Source organism: Coregonus lavaretus (genome assembly GCF_964263955.1).
Source record: "Coregonus lavaretus genome assembly, chromosome: 18".
In the NCBI taxonomy this organism is placed as follows: Eukaryota; Metazoa; Chordata; class Actinopteri; order Salmoniformes; family Salmonidae; genus Coregonus; species Coregonus lavaretus.
Window position 1 is genome coordinate 31,486,044 of NC_140005.1, and position 21,837 is coordinate 31,507,880.

The 21,837-nt window shown below is 45.0% G+C and overlaps 1 protein-coding gene across 1 annotated transcript in view; it reads right to left on the reverse strand.

Moving 5' to 3' along the window:
• Positions 1 to 392: 392 nt before the first annotated feature.
• The window catches only part of ttc7b (tetratricopeptide repeat domain 7B), a 62,454-nt gene continuing 41,009 nt past the window's right edge, over positions 393 to 21,837 (reverse strand). Inside the window, exons 16-20 of the mRNA XM_084182325.1 lie at positions 19,753 to 19,869; positions 17,793 to 17,890; positions 8,408 to 8,548; positions 5,869 to 6,071; positions 393 to 650 (exon numbers count right to left, since the gene is read on the reverse strand). Of these exons, the coding sequence (XP_084038451.1) occupies positions 429 to 650; positions 5,869 to 6,071; positions 8,408 to 8,548; positions 17,793 to 17,890; positions 19,753 to 19,869 (781 nt within the window). The 3' untranslated portion in view covers positions 393 to 428. The remainder of the gene's footprint in view (positions 651 to 5,868; positions 6,072 to 8,407; positions 8,549 to 17,792; positions 17,891 to 19,752; positions 19,870 to 21,837) is intronic.

Here is a 21,837-nt window from a genome sequence, read left to right on the forward strand (position 1 = left end):
GTACATTATTGGACCAGATAGAGAATTCTGTTCTGTCAGTGTTCGTTTTTTTTTGTCCATGGTCACTACCTCCCTCCAGCTCATTTAGCTAGGCCTATGAATGGCCTCAAGAGGAGAGAGGTAGTTGTCCAATCTCATTGGGATGAAAGAGGTGGGCCTGAGGCATCACAGGGTGGATGTTGGTGGTGGTTCTGACAGCAAAGAGGCCTGAAAGCAGGAGGTGGTAGGTAGGAGGAAGGTTTTTGGCACCTTCACACTGGAGGGGATAAAGCAGCTTGTGTGTGTGTGTGTGTGTGTGTGTGTGTGTGTGTGTGTGTGTATGTGTGTGTATATATATATATATATATATATATATATATATATATATATATATATATATATAATATGTGTGTGCGTGTGTGTGTGTGTGTGTGTGCGTCTCTCCCAGGTCAGAGTTGTCGTGGTATGATGGTGAAGGGCAATATGGGGCTGGAGGCCTCTAGCTCCAGGGCGGTGAGGAAACACTCTGTAGCGGCGGCAGCGTTGCCCTGAGCCTGCAGCACCTCCCCCAGGCTGTTCCACACGTCGTGGGCCGTCGAGTTCACCTGCACCGCGTCCCGAAGGATCTTCTCTGCCAGGCTGTACCGCTGCAGCTGGTGCAGGATCAGACCCTAGAAGAGAGGGAGAGAGATGGAGTGTGTGAGTGACATAATGAAGGAGTGAGAAAGGGGGGTGAAAGATGTTCTCTGCCAGGCTGTATCGCTGCAGTTGGTGCAGGATCAGACCCTAGGAAAGAGGGAGAGAGAGAGAGGGAGGGAGAGAGAGTGGGAGAGAGAGAGAGGGGAGAGGGGGAGCGAGAGAGGGAGGGAGAGAGAGAGGGGGAGAGGGGGAGCGAGAGAGGGAGGGAGAGAGAGAGGGGGAGAGCTTTACAGTCTGTAACACTGACTCAGAGAGAGGAGTCAGTCTAAACCCTTCTGTTTATCACTGCCCAGCTGACTCCGTCCTAGTGACACACACACACACACACACACACACACAGAGTGAACTGTACAATCACACACTCCATTTAGTCACATCCTACACTCATGTAATCTCATCCTTTCAATTAACTTCTCAAAGCGGCCAGCCTTTAAAAACCAGGCTAAGTAACTGTTAAACTAACACAAAAAGGTCAGCCATTGTCGCTACAGCAGATAGCTAAATCCTTCACAGAGTAACCTTGAGGCTCTTTCCCCAAGGCTCCATGGAGAGAAACGGGCTCAAACAGACAGAGACAAACACACAGAGACACACACAAAGAGAGAGAGAGGGAGAGAGAGAGAGTAGAGAGAAAAAGAGAGAGGAGAGAGAAAGAGAGAGAGAGAGAGAGGGAAATAGAGAGAGCGAGAGAGAGAAGAGAGCAGTCAGCACAGTTAGGGGCCAGGGAGAGCCATCTCCTGTCCGAGGAAGGGGCTCCACCCTGTGACTCTGCACCCCTCCACCGCACTCTGACTGAATGACAGAAAGACAGACAGAGGTGTGTGTGTGTATGTGTTTGTGTGCCCCCCGTCGCTCCCCGTCCCCCGAGCTGACAGGCTGTTGAGATGTGACAAGCCTGCTTATTGCTGAGACCAACGAGACAGACGCCAAAATAAAATCCAAAATGAAAAGCTCAGATACAGCAGAACTGACACAGAGTGATGTGCGGCTGTGGCCCCGGCCGCAGCAAGCTGCTCTGAGCTGCTACGCTGCTTAATTACTCAAAAGTGTGTGTGTGGGGGGGGGGAGCAGGACTGGCACTGCAGCCAGAGACAGACACCCCTGGGAAATGCCATAGATAGAGAGAGGGATATGGAGTGAAAAGGAAAGAGAGAATACAGAAATAAGAGGAGAAGAAGTCTGGGCCCTGCCATTGCCGCATTAACACCAACTCCATTTAAGTGGAAAAATTTGAGATGGAGAGAGAGAGAGAGAAAGAGAAAGAGAGAGGGATAGAATAAAGAAGGAGTAAAAGTCCTTGCACCATTATCTGCTGCATTAACACCATTAAAAAGTTGCTGGCTGCTGCTACCAGTGCGGTGCATCGTTGGCATCTTCTCAGAAGAAACAGTGGTAACTACATCTAATAACTGTCCTATAGCATCAAAGCGCTGACACACACCACTGCTACAGCATCAAACTACTGGTCTGGTCCCAACAATGTAAAACAGCTGACTCATCTGCTGCTAAAGCAACAGCTCAACTGATACCACTGCAACCTGATCTATCAAGTGGTGGTTCCCAGCAAGCTAGCATTAATGGAGCAACACAACCCGTATAATACCACCACCAAACTGTAAGATATGCAGCACCATCACTAGATAAGCCCGTCTATGCCTATCACAGAGCTCAGTAACACAGACTAGTTGTGGGAACAGGATCTGTGTTAGTGTTGTCGCAATACCAGCATTTTGACTTCAATACCGATACCAGATTTAGTATCATGATACTCGATACCATCACGATACTGGATACCAAAAAACAATACCAGGGGAAAAAAAGAAAGGGGTATTAGCCAAAGTCACAGAATGGAACTTGATCCAGATATATCTTTTAAGTTCAATATCATTACCTTTGACATTTTTGAATGTATGAATTAATGAATCAATTATACAATCAATTTGACTTGTTTTTTTTAACCAATCTAACTACATAACGGTAATAATTTATTTGAATGGTAAATCTCTATTGATAAACTGGGTAAATCAGGATGCAGCCTAGGCCTATTTACAATACAGGTGAATGCATATTCAATAGGAGTGTGTGCATGCATTGAGTTATTGAGCTTGTTTTGGCTGATTTCATGGGGCTACAGATGAAAAACAATCTGTTTCCCTTCTATTTGGGACTTATTTTATTGTACTGATCAATAACATTTGCATAGAAGAAGCAATCTATTTTATAAAAGTGTGCGCTGTCGCTTCAAGACCCATGACGTCATTCACAAACACAGTTCAAGCCATGAGCAAATATTATCTTGACTGGAAGAGATGTGAGGCGGGGGAGACGAAGTGAATGAAAAAGGTTTTGGGTCACAATCAGCTTTGAAATCAGCAATATTTTGCATTGTGGTTTGCATATTATCCAAAACAAGGTACTAGGGTAGTGAATTGATGGAAAGTTAGCCTACAAAGCTGGAAGCTACTCGTATCTTCTTGCATTGTAAAGTGTTCCAGCCTGTAATGGACATCGTTTTGTTAACAGTAATTAACAGTTTCAATATTTCTACATGCTGTGTTGCCTTATCGAAGTGTGTTAACTTCTGTGCAGCATGAGTGGTGATGCAGCCCAGACTCCCAGTGAGTGCAGTGGCTCCTCAGGACAGGCTAGAGCTAGCAATGAGTAAATGGAGCAGGCACGGAGCAGGCACAGAACAGGCACGGTGGAGACTTCTGCTGTGCTGATAGACTTGATCCTCCCTCAATCAGTAGACGACATGAGACACATTTGACAGAAGTACCGATAGTTGTAAAAAAAATCTCAAAATAAACCGTTTATCAAGTTTCGGTATACCGTGCAACACTAATATGTGTTACCACACGGACAGGCATAGTAGATCCAAGGACAGTATGGTCGTAGCCAGTCCGGAGAGGAAATTAATAGTTCATGAAAAGTGGAGGGAAGATTTGAGGAATGAAATGTGGAGAGGAGAGGAGTCTCTAAGCCTCAGGCTGATTCTGTTTGATCCAGTCTAGAAGTCACAGATGTATTAGCAGAACCCTCTGGATTCTCTCCCTCCCTCTCTCTCCCGCTCTCTTGCGCTCTCTCTTGCGCTCTCGCTCCATCCCTCTCCGTGTCTCTCTCTCTCTCGCTTTCCGTTCATTAGTCAGAGTGGTGGAGTGATGCACAGCCCTCCACAAAGTGGCCTGTCAGGGCAGAGGGGTGGATGGAGAGATGGAGAGAGGGAACAGAGGGACAGTGTGTATAAATCCATACAGTGTGCCAGACCCATTACCACGTCGCTTTATCAGCTCTGACAAACAGACTGACTGACAAACGACACTGTGCATCCCAGACACGACGCCAATGCAATGCACGGCGGAACAATCCCACCACCCAGCAGCCATCAAACACTGCACCCAACGCCATCCATCACACCAGCCAAACTAGTCCAGTCACCATCACACCAGTCACAAACTAGTACAGTGAGTCACCATCACACAGCCACAACACAAACTAGTCCAGTCACCATCACACCACCACAACACAAACTAGTCCAGTCATCATCACACCACCACAACACAAACTAGTCCAGTCATCATCACACCACCACAACACAAACTAGTCCAGTCATCATCACAACACAAACTAGTCCAGTCATCATCACACCACCACAACACAAACTTGTCCAGTCATCATCACAACACAAACTAGTCCAGTCATCATCACACCACCACAACACAAACTTGTCCAGTCACCATCACAACACAAACCAGTCCAGTCATCATCACACCACCACAACACAAACTTGTCCAGTCACCATCACAACACAAACTACAGTCAGAGGGACGGGGCTCCACTATTCAGCTCAGTAAGGGACTCAAAAAATGGTGTGTGTGTGTGTCCATTACGGCGGGAGTCAGGACTGCTCTCCTTAGTGTTCCTCTCTAAGAAAGAGGCTAATTTATAATTCAATAGGTTTTGGAAGGAGGTTTCCACTCAGTGATAAGCTTACTTGGAGTAAAAGACAAAGTAAGGCTTTTAAAACAGACACACATTTTTATACTTAATTTTCAGCAGGATACAGGAGCACTGTCTTTCTACTAGAACACAGTTAAAGCAGAGACTTTGAACTGGGAAACGGAACACAGAGAGAAGAGAATAGTGTTTTCAGCAGAGAACACAAATCAGGTCTTGGTCAATAAGCTGCTCTGCTCTCTGACTAATCCTGTTCCTGTCTCAGCATCATCTCTTCCTGAGGACACAGATCCGCAGGCACGCAAGCGCACACACAGTTGAGTGAATAGGCACACACATTAAGACAGTTCTCTACCATAGCCCCATGCATTATTCCATTCTAGCTGGACTGCACAACACAGTAGAGAAGCTCTAAACGTTTCACTTTTGCTCCAAGCTGTACAGTATGAGAGAGAGAGAGCAAGAAAGAGCGAGCGAGAGAGAGAAAAAGCGAGAGAGAAAGAGCTAATTTAAAAAAAGGATCCGATTGGAAAATCTCCCTGCTTGAGGTGCTGACACAGCACAATGTGGTGGGTTCTTCTGGGTTTATTCTGTATTCACCACCAACCAATCACAAGCTTCCATTTCCAATTTCCATAATTGGGTTTCTACTATGAGCTCATCAGATAGAGAGATGCTGTGTCTCTTGTTCTTGTGCGCTCTCTTTCTCGGTATCTCTCTCCCTCCTTCTCCTCCAAAAGGCCCGTTTCATTAGGCTCAATGCAGCCTTTTCATCCCCAAAGTGTCTCATTTGTAATAAAAACAATAAAGGCTGGGGAACAGAAAGAAAAGTTAATCTGCTAACAGCATGAGTCAGACCTGCAGTCTCTCCTTTCAAAGTGATGAGCAAGCAGCATGGAGGTTTACAGTGTTACAGTAACAATGGGCTTCCCCCCTCTGTACCACTTCACTATGACCTGAGAGAGTAACTCTATGGGAGCTATATGACTGGGAGGCACTATGGATATGGGACTGAATGTCAGCTGTCAGACTACATGGTTGGCGTGGCAGTAGAAGGGAAGAGAAGAGACGGGAGAGAAGAGAGAGAGAGAACAGAACAGATGTGAAGGGAGGGATGAAGAGGTCCAGGACTCACTAGTCTCCTCATAGTCTTGACGTGGGTAGGGCTGATGATGGAGAGAGAGAGAGAGAGAGAGATACAAGAGAAGACGGGAAAAGAAGAGAGAGACTCACCAGTCTTTGCATGGTCTTGACGTGGGTGGGGCTGATGGAGAGGGCCTCCTCGTACCATCGTTTGGCCTCGTCCACGTTGCCCCGCAGCTCAGCCACCTGGCCCCGCATAAACAGCACGTTGTGGGACATGGGGAACAGGTTGGCAGCCTCCTGGGTGCAGGCCGTCGCCTCCGCAGGCTTGCCCATGCCAATGTACACCTCCGCTAGAGAGAGAGAAAGCGATAGGGGAGGGAGAGAGAGAGAAAGTAGATAGGGGAGAGGAGGACCGTGAGGTGACACACTGACACAAATAACAGACCAGAGGGGTGATTGCTGTATTCTGTCTTAATGATTTCATCAATAGGAAATGAGAGCTTCTAGCAGGTGGCAGCCAGACTGATAAACATTTACACACACACACACACACCTTATTGCTTTGCAAATAGGGACTTAAAATAAAGCCCATAGATTACATAGACAGACTTGAAAGTGAGTTTTCCAAAAGCAAGAAAACAGACTTCTATCCAAAGATCATATCATGTCTCCTCATTGTCTTCCCTTTGGGTGAAATAGCTGAAAAACTATGATATGAGCAAACATGACCTTAAAGTCGCACTGATGTGTGTGTGTGTGAGTCTGATTGTGCAAAACTGTCCCTGTGTTTCTGTATGTCTGTGTGTGTATGGATGTGTGTGTCTGTGTGTGTCTATGTATGGCTGTGTCTGTGTGTGTCTCCAGGCAGGCTGTTCTCTGTGCAGCCAGCTAAGCCTCCAGTGCTGTCCTCATTTGTTGGTCCCAGAGAAAGGAGGTTATATCCAGGACACCATCCCCCATCTCTCCATTCTCTGGCATTTTGGAACATTTTCATGGAACGCAACAGCCCTGCTCAGCCTCCAGCAGCGTGTGTACGAGACTGTTTGGGGTTGGTTCACAAAGCCTCAGCAGCACTACTAGATAGGCAGGCAGTAGCAGCTGGCTGAGGGAGGGAGGGGACCATGCTCTGCTCTGGCCACTGCTTCTAGCATTTCAATGCTCTGCAGTGAGAGAAGGAGCGGATTTATCTCCCTCTCCCTGCATCCCCCTCCTTCTCTCTCCCCCCTCCCTCTCTTGTCTTCCCTCTACTTGCATTCTCCCCATTTTTCTCTCTCCTCTCTCTTCTTCTCTCTACCTGCCTTCCCCCTTTTTCTCTCACCCCATTTCCTTCTCTCTCCCTCTCCTCTCACAATGCCTCCCTCTCCTCTCCCCCCCATCATTTTATCTCCCTCTCTCTCAGAGCTGATTCAAAGAGAGGCAGTTTTATTAGGAGGTGACGTCCCCTTGGTGTTCTTATCAGTGTGAGTATCTATGCAAGGCCGGCAATAAGGATATTGACCAAATAAAGCAGTCAGTGTGTGTGTGTGTGTGTGTTCCCACCCATCACAGGAGGAATCCAAATGAAAGGCAGCAGCAGCAGTCCAGGAGGCCCTACCTGGGATATGTTCATGCTTAACAGTCAGACCACCTCACAGGAACATATCGATTCCATTAAGCTGCTGTCTGCTACCCCACCTCCCTTGAGTCAATGGATTACCACTCCCACACACACCCTGCCAATCACTAACACCACACACATGCATGAACACAAGTGCACACACATACACACACACTACTCGAGGATATCATTCTGGATAACTGATATCATTTTTGGTACACATAATTAATGAGAGAGGGTATAATACAATAACAGCAGGATAGTACAACAGCATTATACTAACTCCCCTCTGCCTGTCCAGCCTGTGTGTTACTTACAGAGGTGTAGTGATTCAGTGTACCATAGTGGTGTGTTATAGAGGTGTAGTGACTCAGTGTACCATAGCTGTGTGTTATAGAGGTGTAGTGACTCAGTGTACCATAGTTGTGTGTTATAGAGGTGTAGTGTACTACCATAGTTGTGTGTTATAGAGGTGTAGTGTACTACCATAGTGGCGTGTTATAGAGGTGTAGTGACTCAGTGTACCATAGCTGTGTGTTATAGAGGTGTAGTGACTCAGTGTACCATAGTTGTGTGTTATAGAGGTGTAGTGACTCAGTGTACCATAGTTGTGTGTTATAGAGGTGTAGTGTACTACCATAGTTGTGTGTTATAGAGGTGTAGTGTACTACCATAGTGGCGTGTTATAGAGGTGTAGTGACTCAGTGTACCATAGTTGTGTGTTATAGAGGTGTAGTGTACTACCATAGTGGTGTGTTATAGAGGTGTAGTGTACTACCATAGTGGTGTGTTATAGAGGTGTAGTGTACTACCATAGTGGTGTGTTATAGAGGTGTAGTGTACTACCATAGTGGTGTGTTATAGAGGTGTAGTGTACTACCATAGTGGTGTGTTACAGAGGTGTAGTGTACTACCATAGTGGTGTGTTATAGAGGTGTAGTGTACTACCATAGTGGTGTGTTATAGAGGTGTAGTGTACTACCATAGTGGTGTGTTATAGAGGTGTAGTGTACTACCATAGTGGTGTGTTACAGAGGTGTAGTGTACTACCATAGTGGTGTGTTATAGAGGTGTAGTGTACTACCATACCTGCGTGGAGCCAGATCTGGGCCAGAGTCATCCAGGGGTGTAGGGGTCCATGTTTGGGGGCACTGCTCTGCATGGAGGAGGCCACCTCTGACAGGGCCTGTTCCACCCGTGACGCCGCCATGGATGTGGCGTGGACCGAGCCTGCAGAGAGAGGGGGAGGAGGAGAGGACGACAGGGGAGAAGAGGGGATCAGCACAGCAGCACCAGCGCCTCCTCATGGTAAAGGATGCAACTGCAGGCTAACGTTACTCCACTCATTCTGCATCCATCGTTCAGGACATTAGCTGCACAAAACTTCACACACGGATGACTTCATGCCTTGACAAAAAGCTTCATGTTATACAGTGCATTCGGAAAGTATTCAGACCTCTTGACTTTTTCCACATTTTGTTACGTTAGAGCCTTATTCTTAACCTGAAAACAGGTTTTTAGAAATTCATGCAATTAAAAAAAAAAAAAAAAAAAAACGAAATACCTTATTTACATATGTATTCAGACCCTTCGCTATGAGACTCAAAATTGACCTCAGGTGCATCCTGTTTCCATTGATCATCCTTGAGATGTTTCTACAACTTGATTGGAGTCCACCTGTGGTAGATTCATTTCAATGATTTGGAAAGGCACACACCTGTCTATATAAGGTCCCACAGTTGACAATGCATGTCAGACCAAAAACCAAGCCATGAAGGAATTGTCCGTAGAACTCTGAGACAGGATTGTGTTGAGGCACAGATCTGGGGAAGGGTACCAAATAATGTATGCAGCATTGAAGGTCCCCAAGAACACAGTGGCCTCCATCATTCTTAAATGGAAGAAGTTTGGAACCACCAAGACTCTTCCTAGAGCTGGCCTCCCGGCCAAACTGAGAAATCGGGGGAGAAGGGCCTTGGTCAGGGAGTTGAACAAGAACCCGATGGTCAAACTGACAGAGATTCAGAGTTCCTCTGTGGAGATGGGAGAACCTTCGAGAAGGACAACCATCTCTGCAGCACTCCACCAATCAGGCCTTTATGGTAGAGTGGCCAGACAGAAGCCACTCCTCAGTAAAAGGCACATGTCAGCCCACTTGAAGTTTGCCAAAAGGCACCTAAAGGACTCTCAGACCATGAGAAACAAGATTCTCTGGTCTGATGAAACCAAGATTAAACTCTTTGGCCTGAATGCCTAGCATCACGTCTGGAGGAAACCTGGCACCATCCCTACGGTGAAGCATGGTGGTGGCAGCATCATGCTGTGGGGATTATTTTCAGCGGCAGGGACTGGGAGACTAGTCAGGATCGAGGGAAAGATGAACGGAGCGAAGTACAGAGAGATCCTTGATAACAACATGCCCCAGAGCGCTCAGGACCTCAAACTGGGGCGAAGGTTCAACTTCCAACAGGACAACAACCCAAAGCACACAGCCAAGACAACGCAGGAGTGGCTTCGGGACAAGTCTCTGAATGTCCTTGAGTGGCCCAGCCAGAGCCCAGACTTGAACCCAGTCGAACATCTCTGGAGAGACCTGAAAATAGCTGTGCAGTGACACTCCCCATCCAACCTGACAGAGCTTGAGAGGATCTGCAGAGAGGAATGAAAGAAACTCTCCAAATACAGGTGTGCCAAGCTTGTAGCGTTATACCCAAGAAGACTCTATGCTGTAATCACTGCCAAAGGTGCTTTAACAAAGTACTCAGTAAAAGTACTCAGTAAAGGATCTGAATACTTATACTTATTTTATTTTTTTATAAATTTGCAAACATTTCTGAAAACCTGTTTTTGCTTTGTCATTATGGGGTATTGTTTGTAGATTGATGAGGAAAAAAACAAATTTAATGAATTTTAAAATAAGGTTGTAACGTAACAAAATGTGGAAAAAGTCAAGGGGTCTGAATACTTTCCGAATGCACTGTATAGGCTACTAGTGACAGGCAGCGTTACTAAGTCAGTAGTTATTAACTGTCTGTTATCCTTGCAAACCACTGATTCACATATCCAGATGTATAGATGTACAATAACCTGGCTGTAGCTGTACAAACTAGGCCAACTGCTTTACATTTGGGACTGGAGTTGGTTGAAAATACTATTTGGAGTGGAAACTACTTTCCCCGGCTCTAAAGAGCGAGAGAGCTTTCATTATTGGCCTCAAAGAGCTTTAGATTAAAGCACAAATGCTCCCTATCTTCAAATCCTGTCAAGAAGATCTAGTGAAAGCGCCGGGGCAAAGAAAAGTCCCGCGATTTAGGGGGGAGAGAAAATATCCCTGGCTATAGAGAGATGTTTTTGATAAAGTCTTGCGAGATTTGACTTGTGTTTAAGCTGAAATGGGAATAGGGATCAGTCTCTGGGTTCTCTATCTGCATGGCAGGCTTTTTGGTGAGGCACACACACATAATCACTTCTCACTCTCTCACTCTCACACTCTCTCTCTCACACACACACACACACACACACACACACACACACACACACACACACACTTTCTGCATACTGGAACTAAGTGACTCTTTTACGCTATAGAACCTTTAACAACTAGTAACATCCATCTACTGTCCATATGAACGCTTTAACACGCACTCTTCTCCTCAACACACTTCACTCACCTTTACTACCGACTGCCCATAAAACACAACACTGACTCCTATTATTACCTCATCACACTAGTGATGAACACAATCTCAACCATACATATAACGTTCTATATGTTATAGCTCTATGATCTGAACACAGTAACTCCTCTAAGCACTCTCTCTCCTACCACTACACATCCTTCACTCTGTCTCTCTGAACACCCACCCCACTGCACACAGGATTACAGGCAGGCAGGCAGCCTTTCACATCAAACGGCTTCACTCTTCTCTAGTCTCTCCTCATATCAGAAAAATAACACTTTTGCTTTCTCTCTGGCTCCCTGATTATTGACTGAAGCGACAGTCACACAGTATGCATCTAAAAACCCTGTCAGTGTCCCAAATTGCATCATATTCCATATATAGGGCTCTACTTTTGATCAGAGCCCTATGTACTCTGGTCAAAGGTAGTGCACTATAAAGAGAATAGGGTGCCATTTGGGACTCAGTCCCTGAGATCGATACCCTTCCCTCCCTCACAGCAGCACTAAGCCTACAGAGCCCCAGTCTCAGCCCTAGCTCCCACATTTAGCATGCAGACTGGAGACACCGGCTCTGTTCAAAGTATTGTACTATATAGGGAATAGGGTGCCATTTGTGATGCAACCAGCGTCAACCATGGAACTCCACAGCCATAGACCATGTCAGCCATATTGAGCGTATTGGCATGGTCTGAAGGGCTTTACCTGTTCTAGTCATTCTATTTCTATGGCCACACCAATATGATATGGCTGAAGAAGGTTTATCGCAGAAGGAAGGAACACCCTGTTGAGTGGAGGGATTGATTGGCTTAAAAGGTCCCTGAATAGATCAAGAAAGAGCACCAGGAGCTGTACCATCAAGACAGACGGCTGTATCACCAAGCAGGCTGTAGATACTATTTTTATCCAGTTAAGTCAATTAAATGGCACCCACAGCAGGTGACTGGGTCAAATTAAGCCTGGATTAAACCGGTGTAATCTTAACCTGGATGAGTGAAAATGGTAATCCATGCAGTTAGGAAAGAATTACACAAACACTCTCTCACACACAGCGGCCTAAAAGGGTAGACAAAAGTGCCTTCATGCAAGGTACAAAGCGCAAGGCACTGATGGGGAGCGATGTGGAAGGTGGGTTTTCAGTTCACAGCAGCACAGAAAGAATCTACACGTTCTTAAAGAAACAGTATCCATTTCACCGGGGCTTGAGAGCACAGAGCTGCTTCCTCCTCATCCATTCTCCTCTTCTGTTTTGTTTCTAGTGAAGACCAAGAGAATGTCAAAGAACACCGGGCTGGCCGTATGTGGCCGTATGAAAAGAGAGTAGCCTTTGTATGTTATCTGTCAGGGAAGCTTAAAGGAAACCTATTAATAGTCTGTGAAAGCCTAGAGGCCCAGCAGTGAAACTGACTGGTCTCCACAACACAACAGTCAGTCATGGACAACATTGTCCTTTTGACTGAACGGCTCCATCAGATAGCTCCATAACTAACGCAAATAAAATGAGAAATGAAAAAACAAACACAGCTAGCCCGTCTGGGACTGGTCTGGCTAATGAGCTCTGTATTGTATGGTGGAGGGAGCCTATACAATAAGGCTGTGTGTCTGGTAGAGCAGCCAGCCAGGGGAAATGATACTGCCTCTTTAATTATGGAGCTGCCTACTCCATAGCTGGCCCACCGAGTCAGGAAGCTCAGTGAGCTAATTGTTCAGCTGTAGCACAAAGGGCCTGAGGACAAAAATAAATAAATAAAACAAAAAAACTAAACAGAAAATAAGGTGAGCTAGCGAGTAGCGACAGGACAGCCTCCGGTACGGTCCACACATGGTGGATGACTGACTGACTTTAGGAGCACAGACAGACAGAGGGACAGGCAGGTGGTTGCTGGTGACGGATGGATACATTGACTGTGGAGGAAAAATCAGGCCAAGGCCAGGAGGAGTGATACATCAGTCAGAGTCCAGCGTCTCAGTGGGCAAAGAGAGAGGGAGCGGAGGGAGAAAAGCGCTACTTACAAACTGAAAACATGGAGTAAAAACCATGATACTGATGAAAGTTAGCATCTGGAGGGCTGCCTTTAAAATAACAAATCAACAACAAACAACAAAGAACAAAGATTACTTAAGAGAAAATTAATTAAAGAGGGAAAATTAAAAGATACAGCTAGGAGAAAACTTAAATCACTTCCACTCAACAACAAAACTGAAGTATACTTAGCGGGAACATTTCAAAAGACACTAACATTAGTGAATGCTGAAGTTATTTATGCTAAGTTAGTGCCAGTGAAAATGGATCCACACAATGATTCACTATCAATGTGTCAATCCAATCCATCCTAAACTGTTTCACCCCTGCAAGTTTTTGTAGTTGCTATTGCCACCATTGACAAAGGTTGAGGCTGCAGTGCAAGCTTTTCCTTCCCTAATCACCTTCATCATGTTCCTTATTTAAACATTAAACACATTATGGTGGCAAACACAAAAACCTTAGACCTCTATTGCAGGTGTAAATACACTGTGGTTACTTGAAGTGCCTCAATCCAACCCTTTATCTAGTAGTAAAACATAATGGTACAACGGAAGGTGGCGGGGGAAAGATAGTGGAACACCAAAGGACAAATGAACAGAGTGATGAATAGAAAGAGAAAGCCAAGGGACACAAGAGAGCTAGATAGAGGAGAGAACAGAACAGGAAATACTGTGACGTGTGTGTGGAGGGTGAGCGTGCTTGAGCGAGTGCGGGTGGGTTCTACCTGTAGTGCCTGGAGAGTTTACCTGTAGTTCTAGTGCCTAACCGGAACCTCTCCTCACACTCTGTATACTACACTTCCTTTGTTAACCCCAAAACATACAAACTCCATGCCAACTGAACTGACATCTTGTTTGTCAGAGGTTGTTGTTTCATCCTCTTTGTCTGTGGCTGGTAACAGAGAAGACCATAGAACAAGTGAACCCCAGTCGGTCTTAAAACCCAGTCAGTCAGATAGATAGATACGGGGCCGTTCGTTCACCTCTCTTTCACTCTTTCTTTCTCTCTTTCCTTCTCATATCCTCAGTGTCTACTGACTCATTCAGTCTAAGCCGGACGGGGCAGCCACTCAGGCAGATTAGGGACTTAACGTCGCCCTCTCAGTGTCTCCGTGGCGATGGGATGGTGATAGGCTGACAGGATCCCGTTAGGCCCACAGGACGGGACACACCTGACTCACTATTAGGCTAACCCAAATCATATTGTGCTGGCTGGCTAGGATATGTTTTCACCTTGTCCTTTCCAGCATGGTTTTTAGCACTGTTAAGGAACTATACATAGAACACACACCCCACCACAGCCCAGAACACTAGTACACTACAACTACTGTATCTAGGGCTTAATCAGTTCAGTCAGTTTCTAAATGGCACCCCATTGCCTATATAGTGCACTACACTAGGGTCTAAACTAGTGCACTATGTAGGGAATAGGGTGCCATTTTGGACGAGTTAAAAAATGCACACTCAGCAAGTATTGTTGTGATTGGGCAGTGAGTCACGCACACCACACCATGCCATTGGCCGCACGTGGTGCAGAGGAGCATTACTATTGGTGGACTGTCGTCGAGGGGTGTGGTCACAGAAAGCATGATGGCCGCCGGCTGGCTTCGGGGGGTGCAGAGGGGGGTCGGCCTTGGGGGGTGTGATGGGTGGAGGAGGGTGGTGGGAGGGGCCGGCGTGAAAGAGAGGGGAAGAAGGGGAGGCGGGCTCGGACCCCGAGAGAGAGGAGGAGCCGGAGACAGAGACTAGAAACAACAGAAAAGTAAAGGATGACACAGATATGTATATAAAACACAGAACATGTGAAGAATGCAGCCTTTCCATAGCAACGGCTAACTGAAAGAAGAGAAAAATGGCAAAGCTGACAGAGAGACCTTTCAGTTGATCAGTCTGAGGAGTATTTCTGTTTGTAATAAAGCCCTTTTGTGGGGAAAAACTCATTCTGATTGGCTGGGCCTGGATCCCCCTTGGGTGGGCCTATGTCCATTAGGGCCTAATTTATTTATTTAAATTGACTGACTTCCTTATATGAACTGTAACTCAGTAACATTTGTTCAGTATACTATGATACGGTATGGGGTAATACACAGATAAAAGCCTTTATTGTGATAGGAAGGAAAAGCTGTTGGACATTGAACACTGCAGTAAAAAAAAATAATATTCAGAAAATGAAAGTCTTAAAGAGATGTTGACACTTTGACAGGATGTAGTCTAATGGATGTGTCTTAACATCTCTGACAGAGACAGAATGGGGAAATACAAGATGTGATGTTTAAATGTCTGGACAGACTGCATTAGAGTGACATTTTCTAGCTGCAATGACAAGAGACCTACACCTAATCCACATGTGTATATATATGCCTAGAATGCAGAGGAGGCTGGTGGGAGGAGCTATAGGAGGACAGGCTCATTGTAATGGCTGGAATGGAGTAAATGGAATGGTATCAAACACATCAAACAAATGGAAACCACATGTTAAACTCCATTCCATTAACTCCATTCCAGCCATTACAATGAGCCTGTCCTCCTGTAGCTCCTCCCACCAGCCTCCACAGCTAGAATGGTATTCCTTGGCTGAATCTCCAACCCACCACTTCTACTGCTCTGATCACTCAGTAAAAGGCTGAGTGGTTGTTCGGAGGTTCAGCCCTTGATAACAGCAGCTTGTAGTTTACTCCAGTATGGCCATAAACCCTGTAGCCATGGTGACAAAGAGCAATATACAGGTGTGGTTGCAGATACAGTAGTCATGTTGCGACAGGACAGGACACAGTGTGACTATAGTGGCTTGGACATGGATGTACAGTTACAGTAGTAGATTCATGTGAATATATGTAGCTGCTGGTAGTGATGCTTTAACCTGCATGTCCCTGGGATTCATTTTAATACATTTTCATGACTTACAGACATTTGAAGGTTTCTGCTTTTCTCATAATGGAATAGCAACCATGTTAAGTAGCCTGGTCACATACAGTCAGGTCCATAAGTATTTGGACAGTGACACAATTTGCATCATTTTGGGTCTGTACGCCATCACAATGGATTTGAAATTAAACAATCAAGATGTGCTTTAAGTGTTAACGTTCATCTTTAATTTAAGGGTGTTGTCAAAATTATTGTATGAACCGTGTAGGAATTACAACAATTTTTATACATAGCCCCCTGATTTTAGGGGCTCAAAAGTAATTGGACAAACTAACATAATCATAAATTAAATTGTTAGTTTTAACACTTGATTGAAAATCCTTTGCAGTCAATGACTGCCTGAAGTCTGGAACCCATAGACATCACCAGATGCTGGGTTTCTTCCCTGGTGATGCTCTGCCAGGCCTTTACTGCAGCTGTCTTCAGTTCCTGCTTGTTCTTGGGGCGTTTTACCTTCAGTTTTGCCTTCAGCAAGTGAAATGCATTTGCAATTGGATTCAGGTCAGGTGATTGACTTGGCCATTACAGAACATTCCACTTCTTTGCCTTAAAAAAGCATTGGGTTGCTTTCGCAGTATGCTTCGGGTCATTGTCCATCTGCACTGTGAAGCGCCGTCCAATGAGTTTTGAAGCATTTTGCTGAATCTGAGCAGATAATATAGCCCTAAACACTTCAGAATTCATCCTGCTGCTTTTGTCAGCAGTCACATCATCAATTAATACAAGGGAAGCAGTTCCATTGGCAGTCATACATGCCCACGCCATAACACTACCTCCACCATGCTTCACAGATGAGGTGGTATGCTTCGGATCATGAGCAGTTCCTTCCCTTCTCCATACTCTTCTCATCATTCTGGTACACATTGATCTTTGTCTCATCTGTCCATGGGATGTTTTTCCAGAACTGTACAGGCTTTTTTAGATGTTTTTTGGCAAACTCTAAACTGGTCTTCCTGTTTTTGAGGTTTACCAATGGTTTACATCTTGTGGTAAACCCTCTGCATTTACTCTGGTGAAGTCTTCTCTTGATTGTTGACTTTGACACAGATACGTCTACATCCTGGAGGATGTTCTTGATCTGGCCAACTGTTGTGAAGGGGTTTTTCTTCACCAGGGAAATAATTATTCTGTCATCCACCACAGTTGTTTTCCATGGTCTTCCGGGCCTTTTAGTGTTCCTGAACTCACCAGTGCATTCTTTCTTTTTAAGAATGTACCAAATAGTTGATTTTTGCCATCTCTCTGATGGATTTGTTTTGAGTTTTCAGCCTAATGATGGCTTGCTTCACTGGCAGTGACAGCTCTTTGGACTTCATATTGACGGTTAACAACAGATTCCAAATGAAAATGCCACACTTGAAATCAACTCTAGAACTTTTATCTGCTTACTTGTAAATGAACTAATGAGGGAAGAACACCCACCTGGCCATGGAACAGCTGAGCAGCCAATTGTCCAATTACTTTTGGTCCCTTAAAAAGGGGGGACCACATATAAAAAGTGCTGTAATTCCTACACCATTCACCCGAAAGTCTGCACTTTCAGCTCATATTCATTATTTAATTTCAACTCCATAATGCTGTGGTAGACAGCTAAAATAATAATAACTTGGTCAATGTCCAAATATTTATGGAACTGACTGTATCTGTTTGTTCTCCTGCCAACTCCACTGCTGTCATTGTCAAGCCAATGACGTGGCTATGAGTGACAAGGACTTGGCATGATGGCACAAAATGACTGACACTCAGGCTACATGTTAAGTGTCCTGGGGTAAGCTAGTGTTCTGCTTTATAACTCCTCTCCATTTCTCTATGGTTGTGAGGTAGTGGTAGTGAGGTGAGACTTACCCGTCTCTGGATCACTGAAGTCAGGCAGCGTCATGGCATTGAGCGTCCTTCGGTCTGCTATGGCTCTGTCCAACAGGCTGCTGCCTCGACCTGAATCACTGGACACACACAGACAGACACACAGACAGAGAGAGAAAAGAGGTAAAACACCAACTAGATAGCTAAGCTTCCTAAAAAAACGTCTCTGCCCATCTATCCTCTTAGCATGACAACTGCACAGGTTAAGAGCTGTGTTTTTGTCTGTCTTAGGTAAGATTCACAGTTACTGCATGGGATGGGTGATGAAACCAAGAGCAACGCTCCAAGTTTAGGAAGGGGTGAGGTAGTAGGCAGCGGACTGGGTCTGCCTCTGCTACAAAGACTTTAGTGTAAAATCTAGTTCATGAAACAGAAGAATGATGATGGACTGGATAGTCATGAAGTTGGAGACATCCCCTAGTCAAATGTCACAGGGACAGTTAAACACTATGCGGCATTGGTCTGGGTGTAATACTGGTCCCTGTCTGACCTCCTAAGTCTTTCTACTCATTCTGTCATATCCAGGAAATCACAGCCACGAGAGAAAGGAGAGTGCAGAGTCCAGTTCTGTTCTGTTGTTTGTTCGGGCCGGTATATTTCAACAGCATTGATGGGAAACTTCTACGCACGTAGAGGCAGTAAAACTCAAAACGCGAGACAGAAGAACCGCCATAAAACAGAGCTCCTGACGAACTTTCACACAGCAATCTGTTAGCTACCGGTATATTTCCCTCCTGTAGGTTTTGGCTGAGGTAATCGCTATTTCACCATCTATAATGACCAGCGAGTATACACAGTGCACCAGGAGGAGAGTTGTCTGGTTTCTTGTAATTGGTCTTGTAAAACTTCTCCAGTTTAACGACGAGAGGCTGACTTGAGGTGAGGATCTGTCCACACTGACTCGCTCTCTCTCTGCTGCATGGCTACCATTAGCTGCAGACGGGCTTTGTCCCAAATGGCACCATATCCATATTGTAGTTCACTACTTTTGACAGGAGCCCATAGTGTAGTGCACTAACTAGGGAATAGGTGCCATTTGGGACACACTCTGGAGAATTTGTGTTATGACTAGATGAGATTCAGCAACAGTAAGGAAGGGAGTCTAGTGATGTAATACATTATTTAGCTCAATCAATCAACATTGTATTTATAAAGCCCTTTTTATATCAATAGTAGATACAAAGTGCTTTCCAGTACTTGTCACGCCCTGGCTCTGGGGACTCTAGTATGTTGAGCCAGGGTGTGAGTTTTCATTTGTTTTTCGTTCTAGTTTTGTAGTTCTATGTTGGCCAGTGTGGTTCTCAATCAGAGGCAACGTGTATCAGCTGTTGCTTGTTGTCTCTGATTGGGAACCATACTTAAGCAGCCAGTTTTCCCACAGTGTTTGTGGGATCTTGTTCCTGTGTAGGTTTGTGTTTTTGCACCTTTGGACGTCACGTATCGATTTGTTGTTTTTGTTCGTGTAATCATTATTTAATAAATATGTTCACCTTCCACGCTGCGCCTTGGTCCTCAGTATCCGACGATCGTGACAGTACTCTGCTCTCAGGCCTGTGTTTCTCTAAGTAAAGCTTTAGTGGATTATTTTAAGCATCTTAAAAAGCCATGGATAAAATCAGGGAAGCAGTGCTGCTCGATCTCTCGTGATAGTTAATACCAGTGTTTTGCAGGAGATTGTGGCTAAAGTTGGAGCACATATTTACAAAGGAGATAGGGATAATGCACATTTGGCCCCAGACTCAGACCAGTCTCACTCACTTGTCCTTTTCTGATATTCCAAAACACTACATTATACAGCATATAATTCCTGAAGGTGGTTTGTAATACTGCAGGTTGCAAAGGTATTGTATCCAACATGTTTTACTGCTATTTTCATCCACAGTTCCGTTCTATCTAGTGGACAGAACATGTAGCCTGTGTAATGGGTACTACTATACAGTACCTGGGGTTGGTGAGGTTGTAACAGGACTTCCAGATCTGCAGCATGTGTTTGCAGGTGAGCAGAGCCTCCTCAGGTCCTCGACACAACGTCTCCAGTTTCACCTTGGTGAACAACAGGCTGAGGGGAGACACCCAGGAGACGCAGTTTGAGTCACAGGATGACACACTTTAAAACACAGGGACAAACAGTTATCTACAGAGTGGACTCTCTGCATCTCTCTATAACATTTACATTTACATTTACGTCATTTAGCAGATGCTCTTAACCAGAGGATGCAACTCTTATAAGGATGCAACTCTGATAAAAACATTGTTGTAATAAAGGTGGTGTGGGAGAAATGTAGTATTTTCCACCCAGTACCTAAGTTGTGTGTACACAATGTTGTGAGGTTGCAGAGAGAGGAGAGCACCCTTCACCCCCTGCTACACACTACATCTTCAAAGAGTAGCATTAGAATTCTATCTCTAGGATGCCTGGGAGGAGATCGAGTAGGGGAGGAGGGGTGCATTCACCAAGAGAAGAGAAGAGTAGCGTTTGATGAAAGCCTATGTGGACGCTAATTCGCTCCCAGAGAGAGTAGAGTGAGTGAGTGAGTGAGTGAGTGAGTGAGTGAGTGAGTGAGTGAGTGAGTGAGTGAGTGAGTGAGTGAGTGAGTGAGTGAGTGAGTGAGTGAGTGAGTGAGTGAGTGAGTGAGTGAGTGAGTGAGTGAGTGAGTGAGTGAGTGAGTGAGTGAGTGAGTGAGTGAGTGAGTGAGTGAGTGAGTGAGTGAGTGAGTGAGTGAGTGAATGAATGAGAGAGAGAGAGAGAGAGAGAGAGAGAGAGAGAGAGAGAAAAAATTCCATTGGTCTGGTGTGGTGGGGGTGGTGTGAATTAAGTTTCCATTTATAGACCCCCCCACCCCCACCCCACCCTTCTCTCCTCTCTCCCAGGCTATTGCGTTCCTCCCAGTGCAGCACGGTGATGTAAATGAGAATCTATTCATCTAAGTGAATGATGAAGCCCATTCACAACACAAACATGACCTTACCATCACCCTTTCATCTCCTCCTCATCCCAACATACACCCCCCCCACCCCTGGCTCTCTGTGTGTGTGTGTGTGTGTGTGTGTGTGTGTGTGTGTGTGTGTGTGTGTGTGTGATGGACAGGATGTACTATGTGCAGGAATGTGATGTGAATGTGCAACAAACCGCATGCCTTGAATCTTCTCTGTACACCATTACAGCTGTTTTTACACACTTACAGTGCCTTTAGAAAGTATTCTAAATTGGCCCAGCGTCGTCCAGGGTAGGGGAGGGAATGGTCGGCAGGGATGTAGCTCAATTGGTAGAGTATGGCGTTTGCAACGCCAGGGTTGTGGGTTCGATTCCCACGGGGGGCCAGTATGTAAAATAAAATATATAAATAATGTATGCACTCACTAACTGTAAGTCGCTCTGGATAAGAGTGTCTGCTAAATTACTAAAATGTAAATGTATTCACACCTCTTGACTTTGCCCACATTTTGTTGTGTTACAAGGAGGGATTAAAATAGATTTGTCTTTTTTTCCCAACGATCTACACAAAATACTCTGTAATGTCAAAGTGGTAGAAAAATACTCACATTTGTAAAAAAAACAAAAAACACTAATATATCTTGAATACATAGGTATTCACACCCCTGAGTCAATACATGTTAGAATCAACTTTAGCAGCGATTACAGCTGTGTCTTTCTCTGTAAATCTTCTCGAAGAGCTTTACACACCTGGATTGTACAATATTTGCACATTATTATTTTTAAGATTCATCAAGCTCTGTCAAGTTGGTTGTTGATCATTGCTAGACAGCCATTTTCATTTAAGTCAAAACTGTAACTAGGCCGCTCAGGAACATTCAATGTCATCTTGGTAAGCTACTCCAGTGTATATTTGGCCTAGTGTTTTAGGTTATTGACCTGCTGAAAGGTGAATGTACAGGTTTCCTTCTTTTCACTCTGTCATTTAGGTTAGTATTGTGGAGTAACTACAATGTTGTTGATCCATCCTCAGTATCACAGCCATTCAACTCTGTAACTGTTTTCAAGTCACCATTTATCTCATGGTGAAGT